General features: G+C 49.6%; 1 protein-coding gene across 1 annotated transcript in view; it reads left to right on the forward strand.

The window, feature by feature from the left end:
* Positions 1–10,070: 10,070 nt before the first annotated feature.
* The window catches only part of Galnt2 (polypeptide N-acetylgalactosaminyltransferase 2), a 121,153-nt gene continuing 118,219 nt past the window's right edge, over positions 10,071–13,004 (forward strand). The window contains exon 1 of the mRNA XM_075977647.1: positions 10,071–10,291. Within this exon, the coding sequence (XP_075833762.1) occupies positions 10,169–10,291 (123 nt within the window). The 5' untranslated portion in view covers positions 10,071–10,168. The remainder of the gene's footprint in view (positions 10,292–13,004) is intronic.

Below are 13,004 nucleotides of genomic sequence, written 5' to 3' on the forward strand. Positions count from 1 at the left end.
GCTAAGAACCCTGCTTCATATAAATACATAGTCCAAAATAGTAGACACGTGCTTAGAGACATTTCAGAAATTGTTGGAAATTCAGTCCTAACCCCAAGCCAAAATTTATTTAGCAATTTTTAAAATGAAACTCGAGTTAGCAGCTCAAACACCATTTTTTAAAAAAGTTGACATTCTAATGCACCCAAAGATCACACCAATTTGACCCATGCTGAGGAAAGATAGTAGAAAAATATCAAAAGTCTTTGCTCCCTGTAATTAAACCTTCATGTTCCTACTGAATCAGAAAGAAAATGTTCTTCAGTTCATAGCATATGAAGTCTTGAAGCTGAGCCTAGGTATTCCAGGGTTTGGCTGGTGTCGTGTGCCATGGAGCCTAGGTATTCCAGGGTTTGGCTGGTGTTGTGTGCCATGGAGCCTAGGTGTTTCACGGTTTGGCTGGTGTCGTGTGCCGTGGAGCCTAGGTGTTTCACGGTTTGGCTGGTGTCATATGACATGGAGCCCAGGTGTTTCACGGTTTGGCTGGTGTCGTGTGCCATGGAGCCTAGGTGTTTCACGGTTTGGCTGGTGTCGTATGACATGGAGCCTAGGTGTTTCAGGGTTTGGCTGGTGTCGTGTGCCATGGAGCCTAGGTGTTTCACGGTTTGGCTGGTGTCGTATGACATGGAGCCTAGGTGTTTCAGGGTTTGGCTGGTGTTATGTGCCATGGAGCCTAGGTGTTTCAGGGTTTGGCTGTTGTGTGCCACTGTATCATGCACAGGACAAAGTGTATGTGCTGAGTGCCAGAACCAAGGCTGCAGTAAAGTCTCACGATGCAACATGGGTGGGCAAGTTTGATTCTGAATTTTTGATCATTGCACATTTTAGTCAGATTTTCAGAGATCCCTACATTTATGTTTTTTGGGGTGGTGGTTTCGAGACAGGGTTTCTCTGTGTGGCTTTGGAGCCTGTCCTGAAGCTCGCTCTGTAGACCAGGCTGGCCTTGAACTCACAGAGATCCACCTGCTTCTGCCTTCTGAGTGCTGGGATTAAAGGTGTGCACCACCACTGCCCGGCTCCCACATTCATTCCTGATCTGCAGTTTTAAGACTCCGAGGCTCAGATAATAGTGAGTGCTCAAGGAGCTGGCAGCCACAATTCTGAAGCTATGTTCATGTGCTACTAAATACAAATGGCAGTTTCCACCCAGCTACTGTCCAGTCAGGTACTAGCATAAAAACGTGATGACGGTAAGTGACGGCTACAGAGCAGTGCCCTGCTAGGGACTAAAGGACAAACCTACAGTGCGTGACCCGTAGAAACTGCAAAACCTTACGTGAGAGAGCGAGTGCACACGTTCCACCCAGAGGCCCGGGCTGTGCATCCTTTACAGGATAGTTTCCATCTTATGTGTGTTTGAAATGAAGCTAACTGTGAATTCAGCATACTATAAGTAAAACCACTTTTCAAAGCAAATGTCTGCTGCAGCGGTGACATTCCGCTCCTTCCCAAGGGTCAGTGTGCAGTCATCAAAAGAGGCTTTCCTCTCCCCTTATATTTACCCATTTCTGGCCAGTATGGGCTCAAAGATTTAGCTTTTCTTCCATACTTGTTTTAAGGAGCGTATCCTAGGTTTAGTGGGGGTGATTGGTACTGCAAGGTGCCTCCATGTGGTTCTGACATTGTCACGGTGGCTTCTTTCCTTTTCTCCCCTGCCTTTGACTTTCTGTTGTAGCAAGATGTCCCTGGCTCATCTAGTACCTTCCAGGTATAGAGTCAGTCATTTCTCCAAAGACACCCAGCTCAGAGCAGAGCACAGTGTGGTACTGGGGATGGAGCACCGGGCACGCCTTGGCTTCCTTTCTGTTGCTGGGATAAAACACTCTGGCAAAGGCAGCTTGAGGAAGTAAGGGTGAAACCATGGTGTAGAAGCTAAGGGAAGCCAAGAAGCAGAGAGGAACGAGCTCATTGTAGCACCTACCTCACTGTCCCTATTTTACACACAGCCCAAAATGTCCTGCTCAAGGAATGTTTTGTCTACAATTAAGATAAGTCTTGGCACATCAATTAAAGTAATCAAGATAATACCTCAGAGTATCCCTAGAGGCTGATCTCTGAGGTGATTCTAGAATGTATCAGGTTGACAACACTAGCCATCACCGAACGGGAGGTGTGCCCATTGTTGCTGGCTGCCGCTGACTACAGCCATATATAACATTAGATAACACGGAATTTTCATGGCTTGCATATTGAGCATAGAGGTGGACGTGTGTGAACTGAGCTCACGCCCTCATCCTTAGCTTTGCATCTCGTGAGTAGGAACATTCTTTGCCTTTCTCTAGCCCATGTTGTGCCTGTCTTCTTCTTAAACAGTGAGATTCCCAGTCACTGATTTGCAGTATGATGTGATAAAGAAGATAGTTTATAACACTAGGGGAAAAGACAACATAAGGAAGGGTCAGATATTTTTGCGGTTCTTTTATCCTCTATGCTGAGACGTAAAGTCCAAGTACTTTGTTGAAACATTCCAAAAGGCAGTGCTTGGTGGTGCAAACCTGGAATCTGGGAAGCCCGAGGCAGAAAGATCGGGAGTGCCTGGTCATCTTCAGCTACGTAGCAGAAGTAAATAACCGTGACAAACATTCATTCTTTGGTCTCTTGATGTTCTTCACTGGCAACATAGTTGGGTTCAAATCTGAGGCTTGGGATTTCGTGTTTGCTCTCCTTCCCTCTCCACTGCTTTATTTCTGCCTTTTTATAATTCTTTTTCGAGGCAAGATTTCATGTAGCCCAGGTTGGCCCCAAACTTGATCTGTAGCTGAGGATAGCCTTGCTCTTAGGCTTCTCTTGCCTCCACCTCCTGAGCGTTGGGATTTCAGGCACGCACTGCCAAATCTGGTTCATGTGGGGCTTGGCTGGAACTCAGGTCATGCATTCAAGGCAAGCACTCTACCAAGTGAACTATAGCCCCAGCCCATATTTGTTATTTTGAACATGTAGTTTATTATCAAACTTAGAAAAGGGGTGTAGAGAAGTTGCTCCTCCCATCCCCATGTCTTTCTCTAGGGGTCCTTGTGGTTCGCTAATCCTTTTCTTTCTTTTTTAACGAGACAGGGTGTAGCGTGAATTCTAATTGGTTTTAATAATAAAAACCTCTGAGTCAGATATAGGAATAAATGCTGAAAGATCAGAGAAGCAGAGCAGCTAACCACTCGTTCTTACCTCTACTGAATCCTCAGAATGAATGAGCGATCCTGTCTCTAGGAATCCTCAGACTGAACACAGTATTCTGCCTCTACAAGTCCTCAGACTGAATCCTGAGTCCCTGTCTCCTCCCGGCTTTTATTCCTCTCTCCAGCCAGCCAGCTAGCCATATCACTTCCTGTCTCCATCTCCCTAGTGCTGGGATTAAAGGTGTGAGCCACCACCAGTGGGCTCTGTTTCTCTTTTAGACGAGTAGCCCAGGATGGCCTTAAACTCCCAAAGATCTGTCCGCCTCTGTCTCCTGAGTGCTGGGATTAAAGGTGTGTTCCACCACTGCTTGGCCTCCAAGGCTAACAAGTGTGGCTCGTGCCACACTCTGATCTTCAGGTAAACTTTGTTTGTTAAACCACAAAGTATCACAACAGGAGTCTCACATGATAGCCCATGCTGGCCTGGCACTCACTACGTAGCCCAGGCTGGCCTCAATCCTCCTGCCGTAGCTAAGGCAGGAAAGCCACAGGATGAGGCACTATACCCAGCTTTTGGCTCACCAATCTGCCTGTTTTCTGATTCATCATTAGTGTGTGTGTTTTACCCAAACAAGCAGATATATTTATGTTTTCTTATTTCCCTTCATTTTTATATAAAAGCAGCATATGATAGTGCTCTCTGACACTTGTTTCTTCATCTCGTAGCATGTCCTGGAAATCACTGCGTATCTGTTCACAGAAGTCTGCCTTATTCATTTTTATAGTCTTGCTGACAGTGTTTTGTCAAGCGTTTGAGTTTTTGCCAGTTTGTAGGGGGGATAAACAGTATCTCTGTAGTTTTAATTTGAAAAGGAGCGAAACGTACCATCTTCGCACACACTGATGGGCTCTTCTTGGCGCATGGCTGAGAATTGTTTACAGTTTCTCCCATTTCTTAGGAAATCTCCTCTTAGTGTTTAAGTGTTTTACACACCAGGGGCATTTTTCCTTTACCTACGTTTATGGACATAATTTCCTTCAATTTGTCGTTTGCGTGTGTCTTTATTTTTGTAAAACACACACAGCCAAACCTGACCACACTTGTAAAAATGTGTGTGTGTGTGTGTGTGTGTGTGTGTGTGTGTGTGTGGTAGATACATGCCTGCCTGTGCTTGCAGAGGCCAGAGGACAACATCTGGTGTCCTGCTCTGTCACTCTCTGCGCTATCCCTTGAGACAGGGTCTCTCTCTGAATCTGGAGCTAGATTGGCAGCCAGCAAGCCCCAGCAATCCTCCTGTCCCCACAGTACTGGGGTTATAGATATGTGTCACCACGCCTGGCGTATGCAGTACTTAGATGCTAGGCAAGCACTCTACTAACTGAACTACACCTCTAGCCTTTATTTATTATTATAATTATTATATTATTTTGAGTATATAACCCCAGAACACTAGGGTTAGAGGCTCAAATGTCCACACTGAGCTTTTTTTCTTTTCTTTCTTTTAAGGATTAATTTTAACTGGGCAATGGTGGTGCATACTTTTAATCTCAGCACTCAGGAGGCAGAGGCAGGTGGATCTCTGTGAGTTTGAGGTCAGGTCTGGTTCCAGGATAGGTTCCAAAGTTACAGAGAAACCCTGTCTCGAAAAACAAACAAACAAACAAGATTAATTTTAGCCAGGGCAATGGTGGCTCATGCCTTTAATTCCAGCACTCGGGAGGCAGAGGCAGGAGGATAGATCTCTGTGTTTGAGGTCAGCCTGGTCTACAGAGCTAGTTCCAGAAGAGCCAGGATGACACAGAGAAATCCTGGCTTGAAAAACCAAAAAAAAAAAAAATTTTTTTTAAACGTGTGTGTGTGTGTGTGTGTGGCAGGTGCCCACACAGGCATTGGATTTCCTTGAGCTGGAGTTACAGGTGGTTGTGAGTTAATTAATGTGGGTGCTGAGAATCAGACTCTAATCCTCACGAAGCGCAGTATACCATTGAGCCGTCTCTCCACTTTAGGGTGTGGTTTTTTTTTTCTGAGACACGGATTCTGAGAATTTGAACTCAGGTCACCATGCTCATACAGCAAGTACTCCCGCCCACTGGATCATCTCCCCAGCCTCAAGCCGTTCTTGGGTGACAGTTCTGTAGCATCAGGGCCTTCACATTGCCCTGCCACTGTCTCTGCCATCCATGACCAGAACTTCCTCGTCTCAAGCTGAAGTTCTTTTCCTATTAAACATATCCCAACCCCCAGCCCTGGCAATCTCCAGTCTACCTTTTGTTCTGATGAGTTTGATTGCCCTATCAACTCTATCAATGAAGTCATAGCTTGTCTCCTTTACGTAATTTTTTCAGGACCGTCCAAGCAGTAGTATGTAGCAATTGTTCCTTCCCTTCTGAGGGTGAGTAGCACTCCAGGGTGGGACCATGCCATCCATTATCCGTTGATGGACACTGACGTCACTCCTGCCTTTATATTGCGAAGAACGCTGCTATGGGCATGGGTGTCTTCTTCTTTCTTCTCTTAGGTATAGATCTAGCAGTGGAATTGCTGGACTGTATCACAATTCTGTGTTAATTATATAAGAAACTGTCTTTGACCTTCCCAGCACATAACATGTGGTGCCTCCCTCTTTCTGTGAGTTTCCTCTGTAGTCTCCTGATGGGGGGAGATGCAATGGCTGATATTTCTGAGGAAAAGCCCCCGGGTGTGGGGCTTCTGAGTGATTACAGTTGGTTCATACCTGTTCATCTGTAGCCTGCATGCCTGGAGGCTGGGTGTGAGGGCCCCTAGCTGGAACTATTTCCTTGAGTGCTGTGTGAATGCATTTTCTTGTTGCCTTACTTTTTGTATTGATCTTAGGAAGTCTGATAGTTGTCTGTATCTTTATATCTTCCTAGCCTTTGAATTATAATGTGTACGTCTGTTGTATGTGGTGTGATATGTGTATTTGTGGAATCGTGTGTGTGTGTGTGTGTGTGTGTGTGTTGGAGTGCACGGGAAGGCTATCAGGCGACTTCCTGTGTTGGCTGTCACCTTCCACCTTGTTGGCCATAGGGTGTCTTTGTTGCTACTTAGCTTGCAAGCTTCTGGGAATTTTCCATCTCATCTCCTATCTCATCACAGGAGCAGGTCATTCACTACCGTGTTTGACTTCCTGCGGGCTCTGGGGATCTGAACACGTTACCCACTGAGGCACACAACCCCTCTACTAAAATAAGTAATAGGTATCTAGTAGATATGCTAAGGTCTGTCTTGGTCATTCCACACCATTTTCCCAAGGCATGTGGAAGTCACCTTCCACGTATACTGCTGTGTTTCCATTATTCCTGGATTATTTTCCGGATGGTAGTTGTTGAAAAATATCTATTAAAATGGAAAGTACCCTTGGGTGGTGATGATTCTGGATACAATCCCATAGCCTTGCTCATGGTAGGTAAGAATTTATCCTTAAGTTGGGCAGTGGTGGCGCACATCTTTAACCCCAGCATTTGGGAGGCAGAAGCAGCCAGATCTCAGTGAGACGGAGGCAAGCCTGGTCTAAAAAAGAGAGAAAGAGAGAGAATTTATCCCTGAGTTACATCCCAGCAGAGATTAACAGATTAACTTTTATGAGGGGGGACTTTCAGACAGGATTTCTCTGTGTAGCCTTGGCTGTCCTGAAACTCCCTCTGTAGACCAGGCTGGCCTTGAACTCAGAGATCTGCTTGCCTCTACTTCCAAGTGCTGGCATCAAAGCTATTAAAGGCATAAAGCTCAGAGATTAGCATTTTAATATGCACTTTGTTTTCCTTTTGGAGTTTCATCATTAGAGATTCCAGTTCAATGTACTTTATTCCTCTGTCCTGGCTTCAAACAACTTCTATCTGAACCTTTGTACTTGTGTATCACATTTTCAATCTTCTCCCTTTCTTCCCTCCTTCCTTCCTTTTCTTTTCTCTTCTCCACCCTTCCCTTTTCTGCATGTGAATGTCTGTGTGCTGTGCACATGTGTATATGCATGTTTGAGTGTGCGTGCATGCGTGTATGTAGTATACATGTGTGTGAAGGTCAGAGCGTACATGTTCCTGTCTGGTATACATGTAAACCTATGTGCGGAGGCCAGAGGTTGGTCTATGGTGTGGTCCTTGATACTTCTTCATCTTATATACTGAGACAAGGTCTCTTGCACCTTGAACTTGCTGATGCTCAGCTCAGTCTAGCCAGCCAGCTTGCCCCAGAGACTGTCTGCCTCTGCCTCCGTATGCTCTATCACAGGCAGGCCACTGAGTCTACCCAGTTTTAGGTGGACTCCTGGGATCCAAATGCTGGTTCTCACGCTTGTCTGACAGGTGCCTTAACTGCTGAGTCATCTCCCCAGACCACCTCCCCCTTCCCCAGGTTTCACTTTGTAGCCCAAGGTGGTCTTAATAGCAATCCTCCTGGCTCAGCCTCCTGAGTGCCGAGATCACAAAATCACCACCAGTCAATGGTGTGGCGGGGACTCAGGGTATCAGATGAAATATTAAGATTCCTTTTCCACAATCCGAAATTTGATGAATTTTCTGTTTTCTTTTAGCACTGGCATTTTTCTGTCTTTCAGATTTTCAGTTAGGAAGCATTGGGGGGCAGGGCTCCAGGTGGTGACTTGCGTCTGTCTTCCGCTGAAGTGCAAATTCTAAGTAGATGGTGTGGGTGCTGGAGGAGGGGCTGCTCTTCTCTCTCATTCCTCTGAGTTTGTCATGTTTCTCCTTGCTTCCTCCCTTCCCCTCACTACCAGGCCTCTGAAGGGCGATCGAAGTCCCACTTATCTGACTTTCCCCAGGCCTGTCGTCTGTTGTTCAGTGTTTTACAGACCTCTTCCCCGGTCCTTAGTATTCAGACTCTACTTCTTGGAATTGGACTTCTTATGGTGGTGACGAGCCGATCTTCCTTAACATCTGGGCAGTCGTGATGACAACTGCTGAATAGTGCCAGCTGGAACGGGGTGTCTGCTGGGATGGGGTGTCAGCTGGGATGGGGTGTCTGCTGGGACGGGGTGTCAGCTGGGATGGGGTGTCTGCTGGGATGGGGTGTCTGCTGGGATGGGGTATCTGCTGGGATGGGGTGTCTGCTGGGTTGGGGTGTCAGCTGGAACGGGGTATCTGCTGGGATGGGGTGTCTGCTGGGATGGGGTGTCAGCTGGGATGGGGTATCTGCTGGGACGGGGTGTCAGCTGGGATGGGGTGTCTGCTGGGATGGGGTGTCTGCTGGGATGGGGTATCTGCTGGGATGGGGTGTCTGCTGGGATGGGGTGTCAGCTGGAACGGGGTATCTGCTGGGATGGGGTGTCTGCTGGGACGGGGTGTCAGCTGGAACGGGTTATCTGCTGGGATGGGGTGTCTGCTGGGATGGGGTGTCTGCTGGGATGGGGTGTCGGCTGGGATGGGGTGTCGGCTGGGATGGGGTGTCGGCTGGGATGGGGTGTCAGCTGGAACGGGTTATCTGCTGGGATGGGGTGTCTGCTGGGATGGGGTGTCAGCTGGAACGGGGTATCTGCTGGGATGGGGTGTCTGCTGGGATGGGGTGTCAGCTGGGATGGGGTGTCAGCTGGGATGGGGTGTCGGCTGGGATGGGGAGTCAGCTGGAACGGGTTATCTGCTGGGATGGGGTGTCTGCTGGGACGGGGTGTCAGCTGGAACGGGTTATCTGCTGGGATGGGGTGTCTGCTGGGACGGGGTGTCAGCTGGAACGGGTTATCTGCTGGGATGGGGTGTCTGCTGGGACGGGTGTCAGCTGGAACGGGTTATCTGCTGGGATGGGGTGTCGGCTGGAACGGGGTGTCTGCTGGAATGGGGTATCTGCTGGAATGGGGTATCTACTGGAATAGGGTGTCTGCTGGAATGGGGTATCCTCTGGGATGAGGTATCTGCTGGAACAGGGAGTCTGCCAGAGTGGGGTGTCTGCTGGGGCGGGGTGTCTGCTAGAATGGGGGGTCTTCTAGAATGGGGTGTCTGCTAGAGTGGGGTGTCTGCTGGAATGGGGTGCCTATTGGAATGGGGTAACTCTTCCTCCTCATTTCTAAAAGGTCTGGAGTTCAGGAGAGTGTCACAATCCTGGTAGCAAAGGCTTGCTGTGCTTTCGGTTTGCTCAGGACTGGGTAGACCACCTCTCAGGAGTCCCTGCTTCCTGAGTCTGTGCAGATCTCAGTAATATTTGCAGTCTCTCAAGTACTGGAAAACCTTTCTCAGACACAGACTTAGAGAGTCGCAAGGGCATAGCCAAGGTTACAGTCACCAGAGAGTTGCTGTCAGAGAACCGGCTGCCTGCTCTATTAAGTGGATTACTCTACTCACCTTATTCCTTCAGGAAAGCAGCCAACGAAAGAGAAAAGATTTAAAAACGTATATCGCCATCCTTCTCCCCTCATTTTCATGTTTATTTAAAACCACCCGGTTTTGCTCTTAAAAGCAGGCAGGCTCGTCTTCACAAGCAAGTTCCTTGAAACCTACCTTCCCTGACTCAGTCTTGTTCGAACTGCAGGGTGGGGGCATGACTGTCATCCCAAGACTCAGGAGTCTGATGCAGGAGTGTGTGAGCTTGAGGCCAGCTTGGGCTAGATGGTGAGTGAGTTCGAGGCCAGTCTTGGTTATAGAATGAGACCTTATACTTAAAAAAAAAAAAGAAAAAATAAAAATACAAATACTTGCTCAAATAGCAAATGAGATAGATGCCAGGGCGTCCTCTGCAGACCGGACTAGGACCACTTCAGGTCTTTGGAAATCCTGCAAGCCTCAGAGACCGCCACCTGCCACTCCCAGAGAAGCGAGGTGGGCGGGGCGCCGCTGCCATGGAGACGCGGCCCCGCCCCCGAGCGCCCCGCCCCTCGGCGTCGATTGGTCGCCCTTTGCTCCCTGACCTCGCCGCCGGGCCGCCGCTTCCTGCCGGGCGCTGAGCGCCGCCCGCCGCCCGCTGCCGCGTCTTCCCGCGCCGCCGCCTCGCGCTCCGCCTGCCGCGCGCTCCGCCCGCCGCGCCGACAGCTGCCCGGCGGCCGCCCAGCGCGAGGATGCGGCGGCGCTCGCGGATGCTGCTGTGCTTCGCGCTGCTCTGGGTGCTGGGCATCGCCTACTACATGTACTCGGGGGGCGGCTCCGCGCTGGCCGCGGGTGCGGGCGGCGCCGGCAGGAAGGTGAGTGCCGCGAGGCCTGTGCGCCGACCCGGGCCTGCGGCTGGGAGGCGCCGTGCACCGAGAGTGGTGCCGGCTCCGGGCAGCAGGCGCGGGGACCCTGGCCCGGACGCTCGAGTCAAGTTTCCTTCGGGCCCTTAGGCCAGGAGTGCGAGCCCGGCCCTGCTCCGCTTTCCAGGGGCTCTGGGTCCAGCGACTTGCCTCCTGCACGGGGGGCGCGGGCACCCGAGGCCACATACTGCCCTGCGCAAGGATCTTGGGCACTGTTGTTTCTGTGGATCCACCGCTCTCAGCTCCCTGTGCCGTGAACGTAGGGGCCAGATTCCCTGCCCCCTCCTCTGCACTCTACCTCTTTCGCCCCAGGACCCCCATTCCCTGCTCCGGGATTTTGGGGATCGTTGTCACCAGAGACCCTGTGCTCCCTGAGAGCCACACTCCTCCCAGCTCGAACCCCGACCCTCGACGTCCTGCTCCGGGATCATGGGTATCTCGGACCCGCCAGAACCCCGGTGCTCGATCGATCAGAGGCGTGATTTCACCCGCTGCCCCTCACCCTGCACTCAGTCAGTGGTTCTGCCAGACCTCCCCTCCTACTTGCTGCACTGCCCACCTCCGGTTTTGACCCTGCACGGCAGCGGGAACTGTCTAACCTCTTGCACTTGCCATTTCTAGCCCCAAGTGCCCCCGTGTGTGTTTCTGATGGGTCCCACTCTGAGGACCGAGTGGTGAGGCCGTGGGGACCACGGGTTGCTTAGAGCTTGTAGGTCCTCATTCGGCGCTAGGTTTGGGTACCTAGAACGTGAGCTCCTTATTGGTGTGTTGGTGCTGTCTACTCTGAGCAGTTGTTGCCTCTCCGGAGGGTTCTGTGATGTGTTTCTAGCTAATGAGCCTCAAAGCATAGCTTTCTTTTGCAAAGCCCTGTAACCCTCCTTACTCGATGCCGAGTGACACTATGCCACCGGAAAAGACGGGGTGGAAGTTGGCCATGGCTGCGGGAGATAGGGATAGGGTCTTGAGTAAGGACTGTCACTGAGCCGACTTTACCCCTAGTTAGACCCTGAATGTCAAGTGCACTTGGCTAACTCCCTTTCCCTTCCGGCATCTTCAAGTTTTCCAGCTGCAGGTATAGAGCGAGGGAGGTGACAGTGTCTTATTTGGCTCTTGGAGGATTTCGTGATTCATTTTTATTTGCAACAGCGAAAGTGGAAACAGTGCTTGGCTTGTGTAGCCTGGACACTGACTCCCAGCTCTGCTTTCTGAATGATTAGTGTGTTGTGAGCCCCTGCTAGTTTTTAAGCAACCCCGTTTTATTTATTTATTTATTTATTTATTTATTTATATTTGGGAGAAAGGCAGTGGCTTTAAGCAGGTGTGGTGTATACCAACTTTGCTTCCCCAGTAGACATTCCCCACCTTGGGAATAGCCTGGCTGCTGGCAATGTTTTTTTCCCTATGCTCACGAAGTAAAGCAAACTGACAAAGTATTGAATTGGCACAGGTAAGTAGAGAGGCACCTGTGGCATCAGCCCCCCGGGGGGGGGTTATTGCCCTACCTCGAGGGGCTTCAGTGGACAGACAATTGGCTGCCCCCCCCCATAAAGTCCTCTAGATGCCGCTGAGGCATGAGCTTTAGGTTTGAAGAAAACCAGTTTGAAGAAAGCCCAGGACTTCTTTGTGTTCTGCATGCAGAAAAAAGTGGGGGAGATAAACAGTTAAACGTGGATTGAGGACCTGGGATTCTGTTTTGTCAGTGAGCCATAAAATGTAATCCTGACTGGAAGTATCCTGGTTTAAAGAGTGTGCAAATGCTGTAGGCTTTGTGTTCTCATTCATGTAGCGGGGTGGACCCTGAGAGAGGAGAGGATGCCCCAGAACCATGGAGTGCCGTCTTGAATCCTTTAGTTAGTTCATCCTTATGATAGGAGAAAATTTGGGGTTTGTTTAGCTTGTACCCCATGCATGTGTAGTATGAAGAGTGGAGTTATTGAAAACCTGGGGCTATTTATTTATTTACAGACACGCAGGCTGCATTTCTTCTTGTGTTTGGTCCTGCTTGTAGCAGGACTATTGTCCTATCTTCTGTTAGTTTCTTTATGCTCTAGTGTTTTTTTTTTCTCCCATGGGGACCCAAGCTTCGGGATTGTGCTTTGGGGATTGTCTGAGGGCATCCTGTTAGGATTTCTGCTGCTTCAGCAGCCAGGCCAGGCTGTGCGCGGTGTGCCCTGCCTGCTAAACAACTCCTCTCAGAACCGCTGTTCTTCATTTAGCAAAACCCAGAAAGTCAGCTCACCTCAGACTGCAGATTGAATGAACTAAAAAGTTGAAAACCAACTGTCAGCATTTGCTGGAAAAGCCGGCACTCAGTGCCGAGATTCCGCAGTGCTGAGGCGCTATGTTAAAGCAATTTGTGCATGGTGTTTACAATTGCACTTCATTTGTATAGGTATCTCCCCCTGCCATATTTACTCTTTCCTCCCTAAACTGATGATTTGCACTTCAAGAATGCCTTCCCTTTGAGCATCTTAAATGCTTTAAAAGTTTAATCATGTTACATTTCCCTGGGGCCCTGGTATGCTGGCAGTGGATGGAGCTGCCGAGGAGAGGAAAGGCTTTCTGTGGAAAGGAAGCTGCCTCTGGCTGAAGTATAGCCACAGGAAGGGTTCCCAGCAGGAGAGCAGTGAGCTCCAAGAGTCTTCAGGGCTCCTTCATGGACTGC

The sequence above is a fragment of the Microtus pennsylvanicus genome, chromosome 6 (genome assembly GCF_037038515.1).
Source record: "Microtus pennsylvanicus isolate mMicPen1 chromosome 6, mMicPen1.hap1, whole genome shotgun sequence".
In the NCBI taxonomy this organism is placed as follows: domain Eukaryota; kingdom Metazoa; phylum Chordata; class Mammalia; order Rodentia; family Cricetidae; genus Microtus; species Microtus pennsylvanicus.